This window comes from Topomyia yanbarensis, chromosome 2 (genome assembly GCF_030247195.1).
Source record: "Topomyia yanbarensis strain Yona2022 chromosome 2, ASM3024719v1, whole genome shotgun sequence".
Classification (NCBI taxonomy): Eukaryota; Metazoa; Arthropoda; class Insecta; order Diptera; family Culicidae; genus Topomyia; species Topomyia yanbarensis.
The window spans coordinates 196,139,710-196,164,481 of NC_080671.1; the positions used below are offsets into that span (position 1 = coordinate 196,139,710).

The 24,772-nt window shown below is 35.6% G+C and overlaps 1 protein-coding gene across 2 annotated transcripts; it reads left to right on the forward strand.

The window, feature by feature from the left end:
- Positions 1-3,907: 3,907 nt before the first annotated feature.
- Positions 3,908-15,078, forward strand: LOC131678677 (uncharacterized). Of its 2 annotated transcripts, XM_058958920.1 has the most exons (11): positions 3,908-4,094; positions 4,154-4,353; positions 4,551-4,655; positions 4,749-4,919; positions 7,535-7,669; positions 7,981-8,094; positions 8,153-8,298; positions 11,547-11,693; positions 12,888-13,162; positions 13,242-13,409; positions 14,925-15,078. In XM_058958920.1, the coding sequence occupies exons 1-11, from the start codon at positions 3,944-3,946 to the stop codon at positions 15,029-15,031; spliced, it is 1,719 nt and encodes a 572-aa protein (XP_058814903.1). In that variant the 5' UTR covers positions 3,908-3,943; the 3' UTR covers positions 15,032-15,078. The 2 variants fall into 2 exon arrangements, with proteins under 2 accessions (XP_058814903.1, XP_058814904.1); XM_058958921.1 differs by lacking the exons at positions 4,551-4,655; positions 4,749-4,919.
- Positions 15,079-24,772: the final 9,694 nt, after the last annotated feature.

The window sequence follows — 24,772 nt, forward strand, 5'->3', positions numbered from 1 at the left end:
TTGGACAAACAATTACTAACATTAAAACAAAATCACAAAAACAAATTAATTACGTTATATCTGTATTTTGAACCTTTTATTTAAGACTAGTTTGATTATGATTATACCAAACAATCCTGAGAAAAACGAATGAGAATTATACTCTCACTTACACATCCATACAGAATTTTGAGACGCAGGAAAATTTTGTTTCGCCTTTCTTTTATTTTTACGTTGAATTAATAAAATTTACTAGTCAATTATACCCTTCTAGAATTCATTACATTATTTTATATATTTGAACAGTTGACAAATAAGCTGTTGCAAGCGATTTATGCAAAAAGATAACAAAAGAGTCGATAAACACTTCACATAGACGTTGATTTGTTTTATATCCAGTGACAAAACCGCCATAAAGTAATCACCGTTGGTGTGCAAAATGAACACGATGAGCCATCCTCATCAGGTTTATATCCAGCGATACAAGCAATAATGCAACATAGTTGCGAGAACTCGCCTTACGCGTGCTTCACCGATTACGGTTGATGCGTAGTAAAATCAGCTGGAAAGCGAAACCAGCACAAGCAGGGATACATCATTGAAGCGTCTAGTCATACATAATTCGTATGTTGCTTTGCTCATTCCTACTAGACCCTGCAGTGAACATTCTGAATGAACGCTTGAATCAGCTGAGCTGAGAGCTTTCATGATGATACGTAACGTGGAGAGGAAAATGTATCAAGGGTGATTTCTGTGAAACGTATCGTGTTGCGATCCACTAATGTCTAACTCAGGAAAATAAACCATAATCTTATAGACGTAGAATGCTGAAACTGACCCGAGGATGTGTTTTCTTATGGCATTTTCGTTTTTGACAGTGCACTACACCGGTGTAGTCGGTGCTACACACATTCAAACTTGGGTGTAATCAGTCTATCTCTTTCTTTGCACTATATCGGTGTAGCACCAGGAAAAAACGAAAACGCTATTAGTGGAAGGGGTGGTGTTAAGGTTTTCAGTGTAAAAACACTTTTTTTGAGAATTGTTTCTAGAAATTTGGGTGAAGCGAATTAATCAAAACTTTTGCACATTATACTGGATCATTTCAATAACATTCTGCAATTTTTCCATGCTAAAATATCGACAAGCGACTCGGTGGCGATGCTTTCTGTGGAACGTCTCTGGAAAAAATACAATTTGCGGTATTAACTGCAATTCAAAAACTACTTAACCGATTTATTTCAAACTTTGTATACACATTCTATGTAAAAAATATTTATTTTATAAGATAGCCAGGCTGCGTTAAGAACTCGCGGTTCATGCAACTTCGAATCTAAACACGCCTACAGCTAGCGCAAGGGATGAAGAGCAAACACCTTGATGCACTACCAGTTCCTGTTTATTCAATATTCAAAGAAAATTTCTAGCTTTGCGAAAACCCGAAATAAAGGTAAGCTTTGAACAAGCCGTTGCTCTCTCAGAGCTCATATGGTCGGTATTAAGTCAGACCGAACTAAGTAACAATTTAATGATTTCGAGAAAAAGTTTAAGCTTTAAATCGCAGTACTACTGTGAATCACATTACAGTCTGTGATACTTATCCTTTACATGATAATTGGAAATTACTTTTTGCCATAGTTCTTGCATATTGTTACATATTTCAAATCTGACAGCTACTTTCGTTTTATAAAGTGATCGTGGCCAGAAGCCAAGGATAATCTCCAAAGAGTCGGTGGTGAACCACGAGTCTAAGGCAGCATCCATCTCGACGATTCCTGTACCGACGAGAGCGGTGAGTCTAATGCCGCCTGCGATCCGAATCAGCGTCTTCTTCACGAATGAGTAGAGCGATTCGATTTACCACACTAGTTGTTTGTAGAGTAAATGTAAGTTCACAAGTTTATCTCCCTCCATCTTGTTGCAGACTTGCCCCAGTATCATAGCTCTACCGACACCACGAGCTGCAGTCAAAGGGATAGTGGCTCACGTGAGTCCTCGTACTTGAGGTCAGTGTCCCTTGGAAAACACTCCGTGAAGGGCGTTCGGACCTAAAATGCAGTTACAGGTTCTCTTGATGACGTAATTTGGACCCGTTTTAGTAAGTTTCACACCATCTTGATATACTGGTACGACCAACACTATTTTCCCAGTAAACGGCTAGTAACGGCGGATAGCCTAGAACACAGCTTCAATAGCCTACCACTCGTCACTATACACTCCCGTCCCGTCGACAATTCATTTAAAAAACTTTGAATCTTTTTAGTAACCAAAAACTAAGTTTATGCAAATCGGTTCAGCCATAGCTAAGACAACGGAGTAGTATCGTTTGACACACACATCCATTAGGGTGTCCCAAAATGACATCATGTTAAAAAAGTCATCGGGCTCACTTCTTAAATGAAAGGTTATGGTATTAGGACCACTTTCTTCTTCGGAGTGAGTTTGCTAAAACGCTTCCTACTGGTGGCGAATTTTGATTTTTTGAAAAATGGGCCGATTTTGGATAAAATTTCAAATTTATACCTATTGAAGTGGTCCTGAACTGTCTTAGATTTTTTTTTCAGCATTTTTTATTTTTCTATAGATCCAAACGGAGAAGTTTGGTTAGTTAGTTTGTACAAATTTTGAATTATAAGAGCGGCAGAGCCATTAAAACTTAGTAAAAAGTGAAATTTTTGGTGTTTTTCAGTATTTTTTCTTCAAAACTGGGTATCTACAAAATTTTAAAAGTACAGAAAACACTTTATATAGTTGAGCCGAATTCAGGGACGTAATTTTGCTGAAGAAAGTGTATAGCTACGGTTAATGGGGTATGAGTTAGTTAAGTTTTTGTTAGATAACCTTTGACAAGAGTTAATTCTCCATAATTTCTTATAGCAGGCATCTTCAACAAAACAATCCTAACATGAAAATAAGACTTTATATACAAAATGTAAATACGCCAATCAATTCAGCCTTTCAATATACGCCGTAACTTGCCATTAACACGACATATTTGTTTAATTTTAGTGATTTTCAAACCCGCTAGGGTGCTATTAGTATACAAAATATTTTTAAAAAATTTTAAATCGTCGAATGCTCATAGAAACCGATTCTGATGTACTAGAGACAAGCGAAAAACGCCATTTTTCATCATTTTTCTTCTATTTTCCGAAAAATAATATGCGGACTAAGCCCACTTAAGTTGTTTTATTTTGTAGAACAGTGTTATTTTTTATGAATATCATAAAATGTCAAAAGGTTATTTAACTAAAACTTAAATAAGTTATACCCCATTGGCCGTAGCTATACACTTTCTTCAGCAAAATTACGCCCCTGTATTCGGCTCAACTATGTAAAGTGTTTTCTGTACTTTTAAAATTTTGTAGATACCCAGTTTTCAAGAAAAAAATCTGAAAAACACCAAAAATTTCACTTTTTACTTAGTTTCAATGGCTCTGTCGCTCTTATAATTCAAAATTTGTACAAACTAACTAACCAAACTTCTCCGTTTGGATCTCCAGAAAAATAAAAAATGCTGAAAAAAATCTAAGACAGTTTAGGACCACTTCAACAGGCATATATTTGAAATTTTATCCAAAATCGGCCCATTTTTCAAAAAATCAAAATTCGCCACCAGTAGGAAGCGTTTTAGCAAACTCACTCCGAAGAAGAAAGTGATCCTAATACCCTAACCTTTCATTTAAGAAGTGAGCCCGATGACTTTTTTAACATGATGTTATTTTGGGACACCCTAACATCCATGTACATAAATTTTTCGATCCCGACGAACTGAGTCGAATGGTAAATGACACATGGTCCTTCGTGTTTCCGTTGAAAAATTTCGAAGTGATTGCATAAGCTTTATTTGGAATAGAAAGGCTATTTTGAATGCCTTTTGACAAAAGATGAAAAACAAAGCAATCGTACAAAATCGTTCTATTCCTTCCGACACATTCGTCACGTATAACCACAAGTTTCTATCATGAATATCGACAAAGATTTCTTCAACCCAAAAACAGGGGAAAACCATGGAATATTTGGTTATAATTATTTGAAATTACATCGAATGAGAGATCCAAAATGGGCGGCTGGAAATAAAATGATCCAATATGTTGGAATTACTAAATTATGCGGTAAGATATGAGTTAAACTAGTTTCAATTAAATATTTACAACATTTCTGTTTCCATCAGTACGTGATCAAAAACTTAATACCCTGAAAACAATTTTGAAGCGAAAGTCCAAACAACAGTATATGAAAGACATTCGAAGAAAGCTTGAGGATGATAAAGTTTATTTGCACATAGCGAAGTCTGGTAATACTCAGCTTATTAAGAATGTGTTTCAAGAACATTGGAAGCTTCAAAGAGCCTATCGGCCACTAATGATTGAGGTACATATAAATTAAAAACAGAACAGTCAGAAACACTTGTAATATATTTAGTTTTTGCTGGTTTTTGAAGGTTCATTTATATGAATCTCTCCGACTCCGAGAAGTATTACTAAAAATCTATAGATGCAATCCCCTAATTAAAATGTGCAACAATCCAGCGAATCTAGGAAATGAATAGCTTTTTTTTAATATTACAGCAAATAGTTGAGAAAATGAGCCAAAGGACGTTTTCGAAACGAAAGAGGTTGGATCAATTTAATCACAAGCTCAAAACGTTGACCGATTGTTACCAAAAACAATTGGTAGGTATTTTGTCCACAAAACCACTTCTGTTACTAAACTATTGTTTTATGCTTGCAATATTATCAACTGCCGAACAACTCGCCGTCAATCAGATGAAAGTTTCGGAATTTCAAGACAGAACTAATTTTGTAGACCCAAAAGAGCTGTACGAGGAAACCGAAGCGAAAAGCTACTGTCTTAAATTGCAACATTGTAACACACGCATACGCACTGCAAATGCGATCAATCGAGCTTACAATGCATCCATTAGAATTATGCTGAAGGTAAGCATTGTTCATTGTTTGCGTAGTTTCAGAAATGATTTGCCTTAATTATTTGTTTTCTCTAAAACGTGTAACGAGATTTTCCGTTGTATGTGGGGTCAAATCATTTTCAGGATTACACCAGAAATACAACTCTACTAATGGAGATATCGACTCAAAGTTTTGGGTTAATTTAAATCAGTTTTGTTTAAAATAATCTCTTTTGTTTTAAGTCGATTCTTGGTCACAACTAAGGGGAAGGGGGCAGGGGGTTGCTTCTCTAATCTTCCGGCTATCACATCACATTATTTGGTATTTTTAGTATACAACAAACAAAAAGATTTGACACAAGGTGCTAAAAACGAACAAAAATCCTGTCAATCCTATTTTTCATTGGATTGTCTGCTCTAAAGATATTACCAAGGGCCGTTCATAAATGATGTCGCGCACTGACAGTTGGGGAAAAGCTATGAATTACCGAGAGAAAAACTAAAAATTTGAGACGTACCAGTGGAGCGGGGTTAATAAAACCAATAACAATTTTTAGACTTTTCTGCGAAACATTGTTTATGAATAGACCCAAAACAAACAATATTCCATAACGAATATCACGTAACATCGATAACAGAGCAGTGAGATTAGGACCAAGCTCCCTCTGGGTCGTACAAAACAGAGAAGCAACATCAATTTCGGCACAGAGAACAGATTTCCACCTCAAGCGTAAAAGGGCGCATCCAAAGGTACCACCAGAGGTGGATCTGTCGTCATTCCGTTTAGTGCGTGAGTTTAACTGTATTAATATCCAAGTGATCGTTATAATTACCAGTATGGTAGTCGTAATGGTCTAGCAAATGACAAAACAAGTATTTTAAACTTGTTTGTTCGAAACTGAATGTCTGTTCTCTGTGACTTAGTTGTAACAATTAAAATCTTAAATTATTTCTGAATATCAAACAAAACAATCATTATTACACACTAGAACAGAAATAATATCAAGCAGAATACATAGTTACAGGAAAATTAGTATTCGTGGACATTACGGTTATCAGAGCTCCTTGTTTTAGTTAATAGTCGATTGATCCGCTTCAGACCTAGGGGACCCAAGAAAAGATCAGGAAAAACACAGAAGCGGAATCAATGCGAAGTTTTAATTGCATCACTGACGATTTAACACGCGTTTTTAGGAGCTTGATACATTGGACTAGACAATATAGAGGACTTGACGTTACAAACTTCGAGACAAACAGGCGCAAAACTTAGTCCTTCTCTCGAGGACCAGTGTTTACTTGGCAGACAGTTGCTAATTCGTGCGATTTTGCAAATTGTGTCTCGCGAGACGGACCGAGATCCCCTAAGCTATAAGTAGAGCCGTAGCGTGACCTTCTGGTACCCTTGGCGAAGTCTCTGTCTTGCGCCCTTTGCGGTATTTGTCTAACCAATATAACTGGAAAGTAATACCAAAAATATGAAGCACCAAAGCCAAAGTTCTATGAAATTTTAAAAATAACTTTGATGCCGGTTTGTCCTAATATTATTAAAAGTCAGGTGTTTACGGATGGAGCATTTTTTCGGAAAACTTAGGCAAATAAATTGACGCTAGGTACTTGAAGGCGACGGACAGAGGATCGTTCTGCAAGACTGGATGTGTAGATCAGTTTATTGAGCTGACGATTTATTAGGGAATTTAACCCGTTTTGATCACACAACAAGTCGAAAACTTTATTTGAATATTTGTTCCTTCACCAACCGTTCAGTATATTTACTTCCAATGCATGGAAACTGGTAAAATACAAGAAAACCCGATTTCCAAAAGATTCGACCGACGTTCGTTCGTGACTGTCGCTCATTTCATGTAAATTCCAGCCACAAATCTGTATATTCATGAAATCTGTTGACGCTAGGTATTTGGAGGCAACGAAGGGAGCATCTGTTCAAGAGACTGTATATTAGGATGCCAATAGTTTGTATGGAAGGAGAATAACCATCGAATTCTATTACTAGACACACTTCGAAATCATTAGCACCTTGAAAATAGTCTCTATGCTAAATTTTAGCTCAATCAGACATAATTAAAAGGTAATTTGATTAACAATCAAAGTGTAAAAATGTTCACCATTGAAAACACATCAAGGACCCTTTGAACATTCAAAAGTTACAAGCTGCGGTCCTATCAGCCCGCTAAAAAAGTCGATTCTTTGACACAACTCCTTGAATACGAAGTATACAAAGAGATAGAGAAACGGAAATTTTGAACACAATATAATCACGAAACAAAACAGTAAATAGCCTGTATTATTCATTCCCGAAGGAATTATGAACCTATTTGATAAAACCTATAGCTCTTTAAAATGTTGGGTGAAGTAGTCGTAAGTCATAAGTGAATTGGCCAGTGCCACACGCTTTTATTTGTGCTTTTCACAGCAGTTTATTCCAGTGCAGTGTGTATTTTGTAAATGTTTGAATTGTAATTCTTATTTTACCCCAATACTTTTACCGTAATATAGCGCAGAAATACGACAGTCTCAAACCCGGCAACCCCGATAGAAAAAAAAAAAACATCGCCCAATATCCCCAATTCTTAAAGGTCCCCATTTTGCAACATAGCTTTTACTAAAAGTTTGATACTTTTTTTCTAGGATTCAATCTTCTACAATCCGGTCCTGAGTGCCTTACAAGACGATTTAATTGAGCAAGACAGATTCATCAAAAAAACGATCGGAACAGGACTACCAGCTATGCGTAACATTCAGTGTCTTCAATCGGAATTTGAGGTACACATAGGTCATTTAATAGTTTTCAAAAGCTTGAACATTTTATAAGCATCTGTAGCCGAGAGTAAAAAGATATATTATGCTGAATCGATTCACATTACTGTGATATAGATCTTCGACTCCTCCAGTAGACGGGACAATAAAGCTCATCCACTTTTCATTTGTGCTAATATGAGACTTCCTAGCTCACTTCTCGTTGAAATGACTTGTGCAACATCGGCACCGATAATCGCATCTTGAATCAATTTAATATATTAAAGTTAGTTACTGTCTACCACTATGCTAACTAAAACTTAATTCTCTCGCTGCAGGAATTAGACAAACGAACTAGTAAAGAATTGACCGATCGTTTCAAAACTCTCCTGCAACACCGAGAAACTTTGAATTACAATAATACACGGGTTGGCACTCTAGTTCGAAGAGATGTAAGTATAGTTTAATGAACTAGACCGTTGAAGAGAGCAACTTTTAAAATGCTTTTAGAGTGACTTCGACATTGATAGTTCCCGTTACGATCGAGACACAAATAGCATGGTCGACCTTAAACTGCAAATGGAAGAGATTGAACGGATAACGAAAAGAATTAAAAATGCTGTTTCGTGTGGGAGACCGAACGAAATTTATCCTAGGTAAGTGAAATGCAAACGATCAAACGTTTCTTGGGTAAAATAGAAAAGAATAGAATGGGGTCAAAAAACGAATGGGGGTACAATAGGTATAGGGCATTATCTTTGCTATGTTATTGCAGAGGTCGCTCATCTTGTGTGCATTAGATACACGGTATAAAACATCATTGACGACTGTCATTTCGGCTGTTACCGTGGATAAGGTGCATTAGTTACGGTGTCGTTTAGGTTTTCGCGTGTTGATCTGCAAAAATGCATTGTCTTTCGTCCTCGGTATATGACATTTTATAAATGTAAAAAATGTAAAGTGAGTTTTTGTTTCGTAAAAAATAATGCTAAACACGATCACTACTGATCGTCTCACAGCTAATCAACCACGTGAGCCGGAATGAAAAACTTCAATTCCACACTCTACCCAAGTAGCACACGTTGTTTGTATGAAGTATTCTTATCTAGATGTAGAACAAAGAATTTTATTTTGAATACCTAAAACACTACCTACTATACGACCCAAAAAGTGCTCGTTGATGTGCGATATAGAACAAGTTTTGTTTTCAATATATTCTCATACAGTAACAATATACTCGATTAAACACTTGCCCAGGATGTTTGACAAGCAGTATTATTTACAATCCAAAAGTTGTGGAATAGAACATGTAAACACAGCAATGGCAGAAAGCTTACTGCAAAAACAAATTGAACAAGATTTCATAGAAAAGTGTTCTAGCTAAGTTTATTTACAAATGATAGTCGAATTAAAATAAAAGATTAATCCCGCCATCGAATCCATATTGAATGTATAAACTCAAGAAAATATATTTCATATTATTCAATCAACATGGTTTCAGTAGAGGGAAAATACTAAACCAAGTGTATATTTACTGTGAAACATGGAAATTTACTTCCAATATTTAAACGCGCCTCTGAAAATAGCAGTTTTTGTAGAATTATAAATTTTTTTCCAATATTTCTATTTTAACTACGCACCCGTAAATGCACCAAAATGTAAAAAACGTAATTAAATTTCTATTCCTAAAACACATAGCAGAAATTCATGCTAAAAATTCAATGTAATGAATTGAAAACAAATAATAAATAAATTGTAGCATTTTTCCTATATTTTGAACATGGCCGGGGAGGCATCGGTACAAATGGCACTTGTTGTGTATGTATCACTGTAGAACATCGTAGGGACTTGACGAACTATTTTGTTTATTACTCAATGTACATATAATTATCACTGCATTAATTGATTTCAATAGTTTTTCAATAGTCCTCGTGATACAATTTCATAATAAAAATCGGCTGAAAACGAACAAATATGCGCGGTTGAGCGAAACGAAATATCGAATCGAGCGACATGGTTTTCAACAAGTTTCAGATTACTTATGTGGAACATGAATAGTTCTTATGTTGATCATTATGTTCTTATTAGGCATTCCATAAAACGTTTCTGATTAGCTGATATTTTTGTTTATCTCTTCTGACGTTTATCAGTGGGACTTGTTCAGGTCGGCGTCCGAACAAATTGACGTTTCGAGCTAACATCAAATGAATAGGATCAACGACATTCGGTGGATATACTTTTCTGTTTGCGTAATCTTGCAAAACACGGGAAAACCAGTAGAGTGAAACAAATAGGTTATAAAACCCCTCTGTGAAATGTCAAACATCCGGCTCGTGAAATGCCTGATTGTGATATCACTGTAGACCGTCGTACAGACTTGCAAGAGCGATGCACTATATTATTTTGTTTATTACTTACCATACAATTGGTTACTAGCGCTGCAAATTGTATTTGCTCTATACTTGTGAGAAATGCGATTAAAAAAATTAAATGTTCCTAGGCAGAAGTAAAATTTTTCTGAGATCGCAGAAAAACATCGTTGGAACCTGAAAGAACGACGCACTATTCGGCCTCCAGCAGGGATGTCAGTTAATATTTTGTGAAATCTGGCACCGCCTGGAATCGGCATCGGAATCGTAATCCGGAACATCCAAGATCGATCGTATAATATACAAATTTAATATACACATTCTCATTTTTGTTTAAATAAACATAAACATGTTTATTATTAGTATTCTGTCAATAAACCTGTGATTTATGATTACGGTTCTGCATACATCTATGGATGCCAAACATGACTCCATTCGGCACCGATTCCCATTGACCAACCAGGTGAAACGGTAATATTTACCAGAAACTGAAAATTGAAACTCTAACACACAATTTAAGTACCAATTCTTATAGATTTGGCTAAACATGTGTTATAAAACTGAGTTCAAAATCGGGGTCAATATGACCCGCTAACACCTTATTCGTAACTTTTTCTGTACAGTCCTTCAGGAATGAGCGAAAATTCTGAACTCTATTGAAAATCGTTGCTCTCCATGAAAGAGGAAAAGTCAAGAAATTGTAAACTTCTAGGTCCAAAACTTAAAAAGTTATTGCATTTTGAAAATTCATTTGGGGTCATATTGACCTCAACACCTAAAGAAGATTAATTTAACCTCGACTATTGTGTCCTATCCTCCTCCTTCCTATGCCAACTATTCCACTCGATTTTGTCAGGCTCGCATGAAAATTCAAGTAAAGGTCTCTAGAAAACGAACTAAGCTAAATTCGAGTAATTCCTTTTCGACCATATTTTTCCTGTCCTATAGGTGCAAAATATGCAAAATCAAAATATATATTTTTTTAAATTGCTTTGGAAGGCCCCCTTAAAGAATATGTACACTAAATAATAAGAAGGGATTATGAGGCAATTCCTACGGACTTGCAGCATTGGTTTATTAAGAAAAATGTCCTGATTTTGTCAATGTTTCCATTTTGTCAGCCCAAAATACACCATGTGGTTGATAAAAACAGGTCCTCACTGTACAAGCACAAACTGTGCTTAACAGATCCTATGAATTCGTACAAAAAATTGTCAATCAGATGGATAATACAAATAATGTATTATCCATCTGATGTTAACATGATTCACAACTACTCACTGTTCAAAACTAGAAAAACTCTAGAAAGAGAACTGCGGAGACTCCATTTTAAATCGATTGGATTCACGTTTAGCTGTCAAAAACGAATCCAATCGAGCATTGACTATCCTTATAACATTGGACGTGTTGCCAAACAATGCCGGAGCCTACGTTGCCAAAAATGTTGTTTTTCTCTCCGCAGTTCTCTTTCTAGAGTTTTTCTATTCAAAACTACCGACGGTTCCCTATTAACACATGCTCACTCTATTACTCAGAGTGAAGCAGCAAAAGCACGACAGTCAACGGATGAAAATTAGTTTACAACAGCGCGAACGCCAGCGAAATTTAGAATGTATAGAAAAAGAACTCGCAGAAGTACACTATGACGAATTGGAAAACGACTTCACTTATAACGAAATGCGGTGAGTATTTAAATTTGTTTGGAAGAATTTAGAAAAGAATCATCCCGAATAGTGATTTACAGTTAGAAAACCATAAGATATGCTCTAGCAGTACAAATATTTGCAGTAAAGTTCAATAGTATGCTACAATACCAAAACAATAAATTTGAAAAAAAAAATCACTTTTACAGTAAAATGGTATATGCATTACATAGTAGCTACAGTAACATAAAAAATTGATTTGCAACGAATTTTTTTTTCCTTAGAAACTCTAAATCATTTTTTATTGGGTGATTACCATAACTTACGTAGTTACATGAATAAATTTCATTGTAATTTCTATTCGGAATGCAACTGTATAAATAATGTATAATTTTAGGTTTTCAGTGCGTGTATAGAGAAACATCTGTATCACTTCATTTATTTTGTGGCTCTTCCTTCAAACTGAGTTAAATTTAGTTAACTTTGAAATTGACTAATATCAACACGTCTGGTTTAATAACAGCTCATATAAGGAACTGAATTAGTGTCAGCCTGCAGTGAGCTACAGTGGAAATTTTCATTAAGTACCGTAAACGTAACATAAACGTTATCGCTGTTATCTCTAAAAAGAACCCTCTGAAATTTTTCTCTAAACAACATAACAGTAATATTTAATTTTACTCAGTGGATTTTGTTCTGAATCTCTTCAATAGTAGTCTCACTGGTAGTACACAGTTTGATCACTTTTGGTCGCTATATCGAGAATGTGTTTTTGTCACACCGCAAAAAGTGTTTGGAACCAGTCTTTTTTAAGTAATTCTTTAAAAATAGACTGTTTGTACGCAAATGTCACGAAGATCTTTTAGCTAGTATGAAGAGGACAACCGAAAATATATAAACTAAATTTAAGAACTCTATTTAATCATGCCGCCTTAGCAGGGCAGTCACACAAAACCTCGTGGTACTCTTGGATGTGGCTGACGAGGCACCGCTTTTCTCAATTTAACCGCGCATTATGAGACAGACGCTGTTAAGAGCCTCTCCCAACATGGAGAACAAAACTTCAAATGGGCCCGTGGGGTTGTAGGTAAAGGCGTTATTAATCAGAAGGGACTCATGTTGCACATGATACAGCTTCACTAGATGAAGTGATACATATGGAATGTTCAGATAGCGACTATTGTATTTCGTTTCCACTCAAAACACTTCTTCCTTTGACTGCTCTGGTCATAGCCGAATATCCGATTGTAAAAATGACCAAAACAAGATAACTGAAGAAAAGGAAAAACAAGATAAACTTTCAAGTTACAAGGAGAACTTACACGAAATTAGCGATATGCTCAAACTTTCATTCCAACATATATTAGATGTTTTTAGGAACATAGAGACAGAGAAAAAATCGCATTCCGCTATACAGGTTGTACATGATTATTCCGAAATTAACATACCGCTACTGAACTTCGAAACTGCCTACATTAAACGTCCCAGTAAGATGGAAAACAGAGATTGTGAGTAGTTTTAGCACTGCGCATTATAACATCTCTTTACGCCATTACATACTTGAACATGTTCCTTATTTGTTGGCAGTTGCATTATGCATTTCATTGGCAAAGGAAAAAATCAAGCATCTTATGGAAACTTTTGAGCAAGCGGAAGATGATGTGAAGGATTCAGCATTTGGAAAAGATTATCAGTACAGCATATTGAAAGAGCACCACGAACAAGATACGAAGAACATGAAAAATATTGAGAAATGTAAGTATCAGCACGCCAAAACGATTACTAATTTAATCGTTCATGTAATCTTCATGTTGAAACTAAGGGTTCTACATATAAAATGTTTAGCGTGCAAATAATTGTGAAAAGGACTGTGCAAACCATATTTATCTTAACAAACGGTCTACAGCAGTGGTGACCTTTGCTGTATCAAGAAGCCATACACCGTTCACTCGATCCTTAGCAGTGTTTTACCAGCTTCTCAGGGAGCATCCTATGCAAAACTTATGATGCTTTAACATAACGCTTGTTTGCGACAAAATCTTAACACCTATCTCTTGAAATATTCAACAAAAAAAATACATTTCACACAAATATGGACGTATCTAAAAATACAATACTTTAAAAAACTTGGCTAAACTTGATTAACGACCAAATGCATTCGATAGTGAGACAAAGAGTCAGGAAAAGGTCAGACCTTTCTGTTTGCACTGTTGCTAGGAATTTGAAGTTTAATTAAGGAATTAAGTTATTCAAAGTAATGACGGTTTCGTGCCGTAGTGATAGGCAAAATGAGGGCTAAACACTTGTTCGAGAATTATTTCGTGGATATTTGATTAAATGTTTGTGCGTGGTAAAGGATAACAAAACTTAGGACGCAGAAGACTTCAACCAGCTTCCTGGCATGGTTTCCTATACTGCCATGCAACGAAAAAAGGTAACAAAGTAATTCTGAATGATAGAGAAGTCTCAAAGTTTCTCAATAACTATTTGTTTTGTCAGGTCACCTGCAACAGTGGACGATCCAGTAAAAACTTCAGACCAACAGGAAGGTACCCCAGAATATCTACCAGGAATATTGTTCAAACGAAACGATTTTTGTGTAGTCATAATGTACTTGTTTCTGTTTTGACTAACTAGATTTTACATCTTGTCGCTACGTTAGTGTATTATATTAAATATTGTGTATTGTACATTGCACCGAAATTTTTTGGCTGACTATTTCAAGAGATCCAGGTGTTTTAGGTAGCCAGAATTTGTCGCAAACAAGCCTTATCTCGATCAATTGTATAAAAGTTTTTTGATTTGGGATCATTTTTAGTTTTATGTTTTTAGAATGGGTAAACGACGTTATATGTCGCCCAACTAAGTATTTAATGAAACTGGTTGTCTAGTTTGTTTTAACTAAAACTACCAAGTAATGAACGTGAATTGCGGTTAAAATGACGAAAAATTAATTCGGCTTAAATGTAATAGTATAACCGCGAAATATGCTACCATAATTATACAATTATTATATTCATCATTTGATATCATTTACCTGTAGCAAAGAAAAGCAATGGTACTATGTTCAACTTCATTGCGAAATGTGTGACTTCTATCGCAAAAGACCTTCCTTCCAATTGTAAGCATACAGGATAATAAACGGATTAGTGCAACGATCCTACTGATATAATAGTTTTACTCTCAATTCATAGCTAAATAATACATTCAAGAACATTACCATATTTATTTACGCAAAAAAATAATACTTTTTATGTTTTATATTTATAGCAATAATGGAAGGCATGGTGATTGAAGATATTAATGTTTTGACTAGAGCGCAAATAAAAGCTGTGAGTGCACAAATCGTTGCGAAAAATACAAAGCGAGATGATTGACATTAAATGGAAAACGATAAATTGTAATATAAATCAATAAAATTTGTAAAGGATGTGATAATTGACTTTCCGTTAAGCAAAATCCTTCATTTTTAAATTTGTTGTTATACAATGTTAAAATTTGTTCACCAAATCAAGAACGTTAAGAGACAAACTGTAAGTATTGAGAACACTGTTTCTTAGTTTTTACCCACTTCATGCCCATTAGACCGGCAACAATTTTGACTATTTTTCGGAACACTACTAAATCAAACGGTTATTGACTTCACAGAGCATTTATCAAATATGAGCTTTTTCCGAAAACTCTAGTTCATTCACAAGAATTTTAAAGTTTGTATGTGAAAAATAGGCAATTATTTATGTGAAAGATAGGCAATAGAAACAATAAATTCAGTACAAAATGCCAATGTCATCTTGTGCATCTCAAAATCTGCAGATATGTAGCTTAAGGTATAAGGATTAACATTGCCGAAGACTGCAAATTAGTGCGATTTTGCATTAAAAAGATATTGTCATATAAAGTTATGTGTTGCCTTTCTTTCTCGCACATGCTTAGAATAGGAATTTTCAAAAAAATCGTTTGGTCCTCAAAGTTAAATAACTTTATCGGGCAACCTCCAATCAATATGCAGTCTTTAACAAAGCTGTTTTTTATAAAATAAGCTACGCGTCCAATAGTTACTGTCGAATTTTTTATTGGATTTTAAGTTTTTATTTCCGAGTTTCCATATATATATTACTATAGAAACTTGAAACCTCTTGTGGGTAATCTAGAGCTATTAGAAAATGCTCATATACTTTGATCTGTGCAACCAATGACCATTTGAATTAGTAGTGTTCCGAAAAAAGTCAAAATTGTTGCCGGTCTAATGCCCATGTTGTTTGTGGACAACAACGTTTTCAAACAGCTATAACTTTTGATTGAGGCAAAATTCGCTCACAAAAACAAAACATAAATAAATGTGACTATTGCCTTTCATTTGAGTATTAATAGTTACAAGGATCAGCTCTAGAACTGACGTTATTGCAATTAGTCTGATGGGATACCTGGCAGTGCTGCCAGCGACAGTTTACATTGACGACGGCAAATTAAATTTTCATATATATTCGTTATGGTGCAATATTATTGAAAAAACTGATAAAACTTACAAATTTAGACTGTCTTTGGCTACGTTTTCCACGCAATTGGACTATTGTAAATATTCTGAGAGAATTGTATTGAGCATTGGAAGGTAAAAAGCAGCTTCTAGCACTGCGAGGGAAGCACCCATCTTTATGAAAAAAGGTTTTCCGTGTTTTTTGATCCCACCGTTTTCAAGGAAAAATAGTTTTGAAACCCTACATGCACTAGAAAAAGTTGGGCATGAAAAGGTTAAATAACATAGCTGGTAACACTGTAAATGTCATGGTAGATGTCAACAAACATTCATTGAACGACCATAGAAAGAAAAATAGAATTTATTGCTAGTAATAAACGCCATGAAGATGTGACATGATACATTTACAAAGTAAATAATTCAATTTATAATAACAGTATACTTACATTCATTAGAATCAGGAGCAATTTGGTTGAATGAATCATTTAGTCCAATACCGTCCAACCGAATTCTTTTAGGCCAAAATGACCATTTAGCTGAATATTATTTTGTCGAATGGACCACTGAGCTGAATGCAGTTAGGCAGAATGTCATTTCGCTGATGACCAAAAACAAAAAAAGAACAAAATGCATGGTTTATATCAAAGACACGGAGAGAAAAACAGTGAATTTGGTTGCACGGTTTACCGAGTTGTTTTGTCGCTAGTTTTGGCAACCAGTAGGTTTGTGTAAACAGCGAATGACATGTTGTGTAAATGTTTTTCGTTGCACTAGAGTGGATATATCGAAAATACAGTTGATGAGTAATAGTAATATTGTCGCACCGTTGGTACTTTGCTGATGCCACCCAAAATGAATATCTATGACGAATATCACGATAATAGGAGAAAACTAGTCGATATGTTTATAATGTTCAGACTTTGCATCTACAGTTATATAAAATGAGGGACTAGACAATCGATCAATGGCTTTTTTAATGTTTAAAATGTGTTTAAATTTACACGTACTTTATTTGTGTCATGAAAGTTATTTAGAATGTGTGTATATAAAGTTTACACTCGTATGTAAACATAATAACATGCATTTCTTTTTATTTCAATCTCAATACTTCCCACGAGTTACTTCCTAACTCCGCCATATTTGTTCACAAAGCTCATTTGGAACCGTTGTTTGGGTTCGATTAGAACTTTTGGCTTCAGTCTACGCGCATCTATACAATCACCTCTGGTTTATATATTATATTTAAACAGGTACAAACTATGTAGCTGCAATTTAACCGTATCGCATCAGATTCAAATCTTTTTCACATTTTGCGTAAATATTGTTGAAGACCACACCATACCTCGGCGTCATCAGACCTACTTAGGAATTTTTGGAAATATAAATTCACGGTACTGCACAGTGGCACGACGAATGACAAAACCTAAATCTTGTATTTCTTTTGCAAATAATTATTTTATTTTTCACTTAGAATAAAATGATCTCAAAATTTTACGATTTTCCGATGAAAAATTAATTTTTAATATATCGTTGAAGCAAGGGATGTCGAGGATCTCTGTTCAATTCAATTCATAAGAATTTTTCGTACCTTCGAAATTAAAATGGCGATATCTCAAGAACTAAATGGCCGATTGGGGTAGTTTTAAGTTCTTTAGACAGGAGAATGGTTGTATTGAACTATAGATTTGAGCTTTTTGTGCAGAAAGTATTAACGTTTGTTCTGTTACAAGATAAAGCATTTGAGAAATTCAATGTCATATTAATAATTTAAGGGGAGCGTCTGGTGTAAAGTACTCGAACCGAAGGTTATTTTGGTTTACGATTTGGAAGGCAAGGTAACAATGGTACTTTTTGTAATGTTACGATTTGTTTATACATTCATTTTTTTACTAAAAAATATATTTTCAGTCGCGCGGAATCACTCATACCACCGTTCCAAGAGTAAACGTCTAGCCATTTCCAAGTCGAGGAGCACCGCGGCGAACACGATAACTCTCGATAAAATTGCCTGACACGGGAAATTCAATAAGTTTTGTGAAGCTTAAAGTTGTAGTTAGTCGATGAACTACAAGAAAAAGAAAAATTTTCGAGTTTCGGAAAAAGGGTTCATGAAAACCGAAAAGTCTCACATTTTACTGTAAAATTCGCTTACTTCTCTTCAAAATAATAGGAAGAAGAAAAAAAAATTCAGTTTTCTGTGGTTCATCGACAGGCTACATATATTGGGTATCCTCATAAAAAAACTCAGGTCAATTCGTTGATTAGTTTTTGAGTTATCGTGTTCGCCAATTTGAAAAACGCGGTTTCGAGAAAAACTCTATTACACTGTATTTTTATCGCTGCAAGTTTTTCAAAAAAAATTGCCGATAGATTTAAATCTGCGTGTGTTACAGCAAATACGCGCGTGGAATGCATGGCTGTTTTAAAACAAAAGAAGTTCAGCGTGGCCACCGAGATTGCGAAAAACCTTTCAAGAGGATAAATACTAGCAATTAAGCGGATAAAAAAGAAGTCGCTTTTTTGCCTTCTACACCCTTAAGGCGAAAGGTTACAGGATCGGCTGCGGCGCTTTCTCGAATTTTTAAAACTTTTACGTAAAAGATATCAACAATCCCTCTCGTGTAAAGTTGCGCAAGGAATTAAGCTATTTTTTGGTATAACTAAAATTTTAAAATTTTGATGATTACTCACGGCTAGCATTTTCTAGTTCGAACCAAAATATCTCAGATATTTTATTCAAAAGTACTTCATATTATTGCATAGGATTGTAGCTTTCTTTGTGTAGAATTTTTCGTTCGCTTACATTACATAGCTACGATGCTTCGTTTTTGAGTTATTCATATTTTAGTAAAGTTGATGAAATATCCATATTTGCAGCCGCATTTTTACCAAATGCCGTATGTCCATTCTAACTTCAGTGAAAATAAATACAAAGCGAACGCGCATGCATGATGTCGGTTTTGTGCCAGACCGGACTAAGCGATATTACATTGATACAGAGAAAACGTGTACAAAGATTGAATCTTTGCATTCTTTACGGTATTATTCGCAATGGATTCATTTCATAATTCATGCTAATGATAATATTTTTCAAATCTGGTGCAAATGAGAGGTAGCTGAAGAAGAAATTCTTCATTCAATCCTATCATCATCTCATCTTTTGAGATAGTCTGGCTGTTGATTTGAATATTTCATTCTTTCCGATGTGTTATTATAGTTACTAAACTGCTTGGGCGTTCAATAATAAGGAATGCCGTTGAGGTGGAACTTCCATACTGCATTGTCAGTAGCTTTTCGCAAGTTATTGAAAGGTGAAAATTTGGTTACCCACCCACTAATGAAGAATAAACAGAGGATAAACTGCTTGCCGGGGAAATAAACGCACAATTCAAATGTTTATATTTATCAGGCTTATGATATCAACTTGTGAGAATTATAGGTACATAAATTAGTGATTCTCCATGATATGTTCATTCAAGACTGCCTGCTGATATATTCTTTCTAAAATGTGATTCTGTAAATGTTTGGGAGAAGAATTCTACACTCTATGTTTGAATGAAGAATTTTTCTCCCAAACATTTACACAAAATGACATTTTAGAAAGCATTTTTCAGCATTGTATGCATATGTAGCATTAGTCGTTTGTTCGATCTAGTAAAAGCTTTTGCCAAATCGAGAGAGATTTTGAAAATGGTTGTAGTTTTTAAACATCCGTGTTTGTTTTTGCAGATATATGTTTCCCTACAGCCTATTTATCTTGTTGGGTGATGAATTCGTTATTGTTGCTGGCTTGAACATTTCGAATAGAAATTCGTTCAGTATACTCTTCGTATAAAGTATGGATTGTTTCAAGTACCGATCAATCACATTGCTGAAAACCGCCTACAAAGTGTTCACCGCCGCCCATAGACAAAAATGGGAAATACAGAGCAGGTTTTACTGGGGAATGCATCACAACAAACGAAATATTCTCGATTCGACTAGTCTTTCAAAAATGTTGTAATTACAACGTGCCACCTGTTTATAGATTTCAAAGCCGCATATGATACAATCGATTGTATGTCACTTCCCAGAATTCCATTTCCCGGAAAACCATTTTCCGGAATGCCATTTCCCGGAAAACCATTCCCCGGAATGTACTATTTCCCGGAATATCATTTCCCGGAATGTCCCATTTCCCGGAATATCGTTTCCCGGAATGTACCATTTCCCGGAATACTATTTTCCGGAATGTACCAATTCCCGGAATACCATTTCCCGGAACGTACTTTTTCTCGGCAATTTGTTATACTATTGAAATCTGAAGTACTTTGAGAACATTTGCATTTAGAACTATGTTGCTACTCAAATATTTGTTTGGTTCCCTTGTCTTTGCTCGCTGATCATGTTAGGGAATTTGAAAAAACTAATTCTCATGTATATGTAATTTTATTTGAAATCATTATCAATCAATCGAAGGTCCAGAAAATAGCTTATGCTAAAAGAAGGCGATATCAAAATCGTAATTTAGTTTAAAATGAATAGCATTTCAAAAATATATTACGAAAATATTAAAGAAGGCATATGTATTTATTGTATTGAAATCAATAAAATTCTAAAATTATTTCCATTGATTTACTATTGTTCCAAAGAAGGCTAATTCACATAGAAATTTTTAATACGAATTGAAATTTAAAATAACTGAAGGCGTTTTCAATGCACTGTTACTGTAAACAAATATTAGTGCGAATAAAATAAAAGTCCAAGCGTATTATCAGAGAAACTTCATATAGATAAAAATAACATTCTACATAAAAATCCAAAGAATATTGCATATTTTTAAGAAGGCAGCATCTCAGACAGATACATTCACAATCTATAAAATTTCCAAGGTTCCAAAAATATTTATAACTGAATTTTAGGAAATATTTCTATTTTTTCGTTACCTTTTACCTAATCTTCATAAAAATCAATCAACGTATTCAGGGCATTTTTAGAGTACTAATGAACAAAACACTGCCTTTTCAATTTCAAAGATGGCTGCAATTCAAGGCGTTCTAAATTGATCGTTAGGAATTTAAACCATTATAAAGTACGGTATAAGCATATTTTTCTTTGCGTAATAAGGAGATGAATCAAGATCCCAAAATGGGATCCATAATACGACTTATGCAGCACCAAAAAATATTAATTTTAAGTAATTTGTTCAGCATTTTCCCGCCAGCACGTTTTTTTTAATCCGAGCCCGAAATCTATCTCCTGTAATGTCTGACCTAGTGTCAAAAACTAAAGTTTTTTTTCGATTCCTTAGAACGATAGAAAGTGACTTACGTAGGATTTTTTTCGCTATTTTAATTTTACGCGAAACGCTGAAAATATCATTAAAATCAACAATCAATTTTATTGCTTTCGTTTCTCTTAGTCTTAAATTTACCGAAAATAGCCAAGAAAATCGATTCAGACATAATTTATCAACTAAAATCCTTCGTACGTTGCTGGAGAAATTAATTTAGAATATTCTGTGAATATTTAAAAGCTCGTGGTTTGACGTGGATTTAAAAAAACGCGTTTGAAGTTTTTAGTCCGCTTGGAGTTTACCTAAAAACGATAGGACAGAATTGATAATATATACAATTAGGTATTCTGTTCGCCTTCCATTTGCTGTTATATCATTTTATTTCAATAACAAAATTTTCAAATCTTAAAAATTCTACAGTGGTGTATTATGCTTTTCACCGAAGATTACCACGCGACGGAATCGATTCATAATAGTAAAAGAATTGAAAATATACCATTTTAACTAAATCCGCAACATTTGGAACAAATATAGGGCAAAATATAGGGCCTGTTAGTCAGGATGTAGACGGTCATGAATTTATTCACCCCTTTACTACCAGCGGTGGGAAAATTGGAAAGTATTTGTTACTATTGTGGTACCAATTTAATTCATTGATATCCCATCCATTGGGGTGCTTTTTATTCCCCACACGATTTTTTTTTAATCCTTCCAAGTTTCTTCTTGGTTCAAAACCAAAAGCCGTCCGTAAGCTGTTCACATTAATTATTTTAATTAATCATTAGATTAATTAAAATAATTTTTCCTAACATCGCGGAATCGAAAAGATTAAATCTTTAAAATGACAGTTTTCCAAGCTTATCGCTATCTTGTTTTTTTTTTACCGCAATAACCAATCGATCAAAAAAAAATTTTAAAAATATTTTCAAACAACCTTTCATGTTCTAAAGTAGGTAAAATCTCCTAGAACACAATTAGCTGCATAGCAGTTCTTCTAAAAATAAGTTTGGTCGGTGAGGGACGAGTTTTTTTTATTTTCCGGGAAATGGTATTCCGCGAAATGGTTTTTCCGAGAAATGATACATTCCGGGAAATAGTTTTCCGGGAAATGGTACATTCCGGGAAACGATATTCCGGGATATGGTACATTCCGGGAAATAGTTTTCCGGGAAATGGAATTCCGGGGAATGGTATTCCGGGAAATGACGCACAACCGATGCAATCGATTGAGATCATCTATGGGATCTAATACACGAATATGTGTTTCTAGCTAAACCGACATATTTGATCAAATCGACTATGGACCGAGTGATGTGTTACGTCCGAGTATCGGGGACACTATCAAGTTCTTTTGAAACTCAGAAAGGCCTACGGCAAAGTTGTGGAGCCTCTTATCTAATGTTTAATATCTTCTTGAAAAAATGCGGCAATAAATTGTAATAAATATGTACAAGAGAGCAAGAGGCTCGAAGGAAGAAACATTACACCTTATGCTCATATGCTCGGTTCTAAACCAGGAGGCGTGTCAATCATTATTTCAACACTCCAATAACCAGACCTCGAAAGCAAAATTTCCAACTCGTTACATCTTAGCAGTTTAGAAAATATTTCAAACTACTATTTTTTGGGCTATCTAGACTATTATTACTATTACTACTACTGCATTTAGATGCGACCAAAGTTGAATTTTCTGCGACTAAAAAGAAAAACACTGAAAATTACAATTATGTGGAAGAATTTGAATCTTTCGTGAATAATCATGAATGATATAATCTTAAATTATTTGTATGTGAGCGAAACATTTCTAGAAGACCGTTGATAGTTTCCCATGTAAGGAACAAAAATATCTTCACAATACAATACAGAAAATTTATCTTCACTGGATTTATTATGAAATTAGTATGTGTATGAGTGAGACATTTCTAGACTATTGCTGTTAGTTTTAACTCAATGAGCTCCATATATAGTTCAGAAAATTTTCTTATTTTCAATTCAGATTTGTTATTTGACCGAGTCTCATATACCAATCGACTATGTGTGTTTTTTTGTTTTTGTTTTTAGAGGATAGCAAAAAACTTCCAAAAAAAGCCATGAGACTGCAATAAAAAAATATACATAACTCTAACGTCTCAGGGAACTGGTTTGTCTAGCAACCCTAATCGCCAAAAACCACTACTCTTACCCAAAACCTGAGTCCTCCCCGGCACTACCTTACGTAATTACTTCGGGGAGGGGGTTTTTATGAGCATAACACCCACTCTAATTCCACTACTTAGCAGTTAGTTCCTTTAGTAGGGTTACAGCACTACTCCTCGACGGTGATGTGTTCTTCACCATCAACACAGACTGGCAATTTCTGCATGGTAGTCAGAAAGTTAGCAGTGGGTCGAAACTTTATGCTCTTCCCCTACGAAGACAATCTGGGCGGCAAACTTCAGAGTGTCTAATTTACCTAGCCCTTCCCTTGTGCCACTCTGCACCGAAACTTTCTTCTCGTACCATTCAGCGCCACTTTCTCGTTCAGCTCCGGACTTGTTCGCAAACTACTCGGTCCAGTTGGATCTGGCCTACTCCGAAGGAGAATTCCTAGGCGAGATTCTCCCGATACCGAGCGGTAGATTTCTCCCGATGATGATGTTCGTTTCCGTGAGCCAATTAGCTCCCCGCTTTGTTCCGATCTACTCGATGTAGCCCCGGCGATGGACCTAGCCTACTCTACAGACCAGCCAGTAGGTGCTAAAGTCCATCCAGCGATTCCGGGTGGAGCGCAGCTTCCGGTTCACTGGCGCCCCAATGATCTATTGCTAGCTATTCGACGCGGTCTGATCCCCGGCTGTGCATCTGCCCTACTCACGAGCTATCCGGTAGGGTGTTAAGGTCGGTCCGGCGATTCCGGTTAAGTCTGACGTCCGTATCACTGGCGCCCAGATGACTAGAACCCGGTTCTACGTTGCGTACTACTCAACTGGTCCCCGGCGGGGGACCTAATCTACACCAACGGAGAGTTCCCCGGCGGAATATCTCTTGAATCCCAATTTGTGGTTTCACGGCGACTTTCTAGTCAAGGTCGCTACTTTGTTGGTCCATTCGCCACTTCCTCTGCATCTCGGAGAGTATACTCGTAACCACTCTGCGGACAGCGTCCCAGGTATGCTCGTCGTGGCTCATCTCTTCGACGATACTGTCAACTATCACACCCTACGAAAACTTCTTCGAACCTAGACCACGTGTTCCGGTGTCTCTGCACGTTTACACACTCCGGGCAAAGGAGTGACGAAGCATGTCCAAACCGGTGCAAGTACTTCCGGAAGCATACGTGCCCGTACAAAATCTGCATCAAATGTAAGTTCACATCTCCATGCTTCCTAT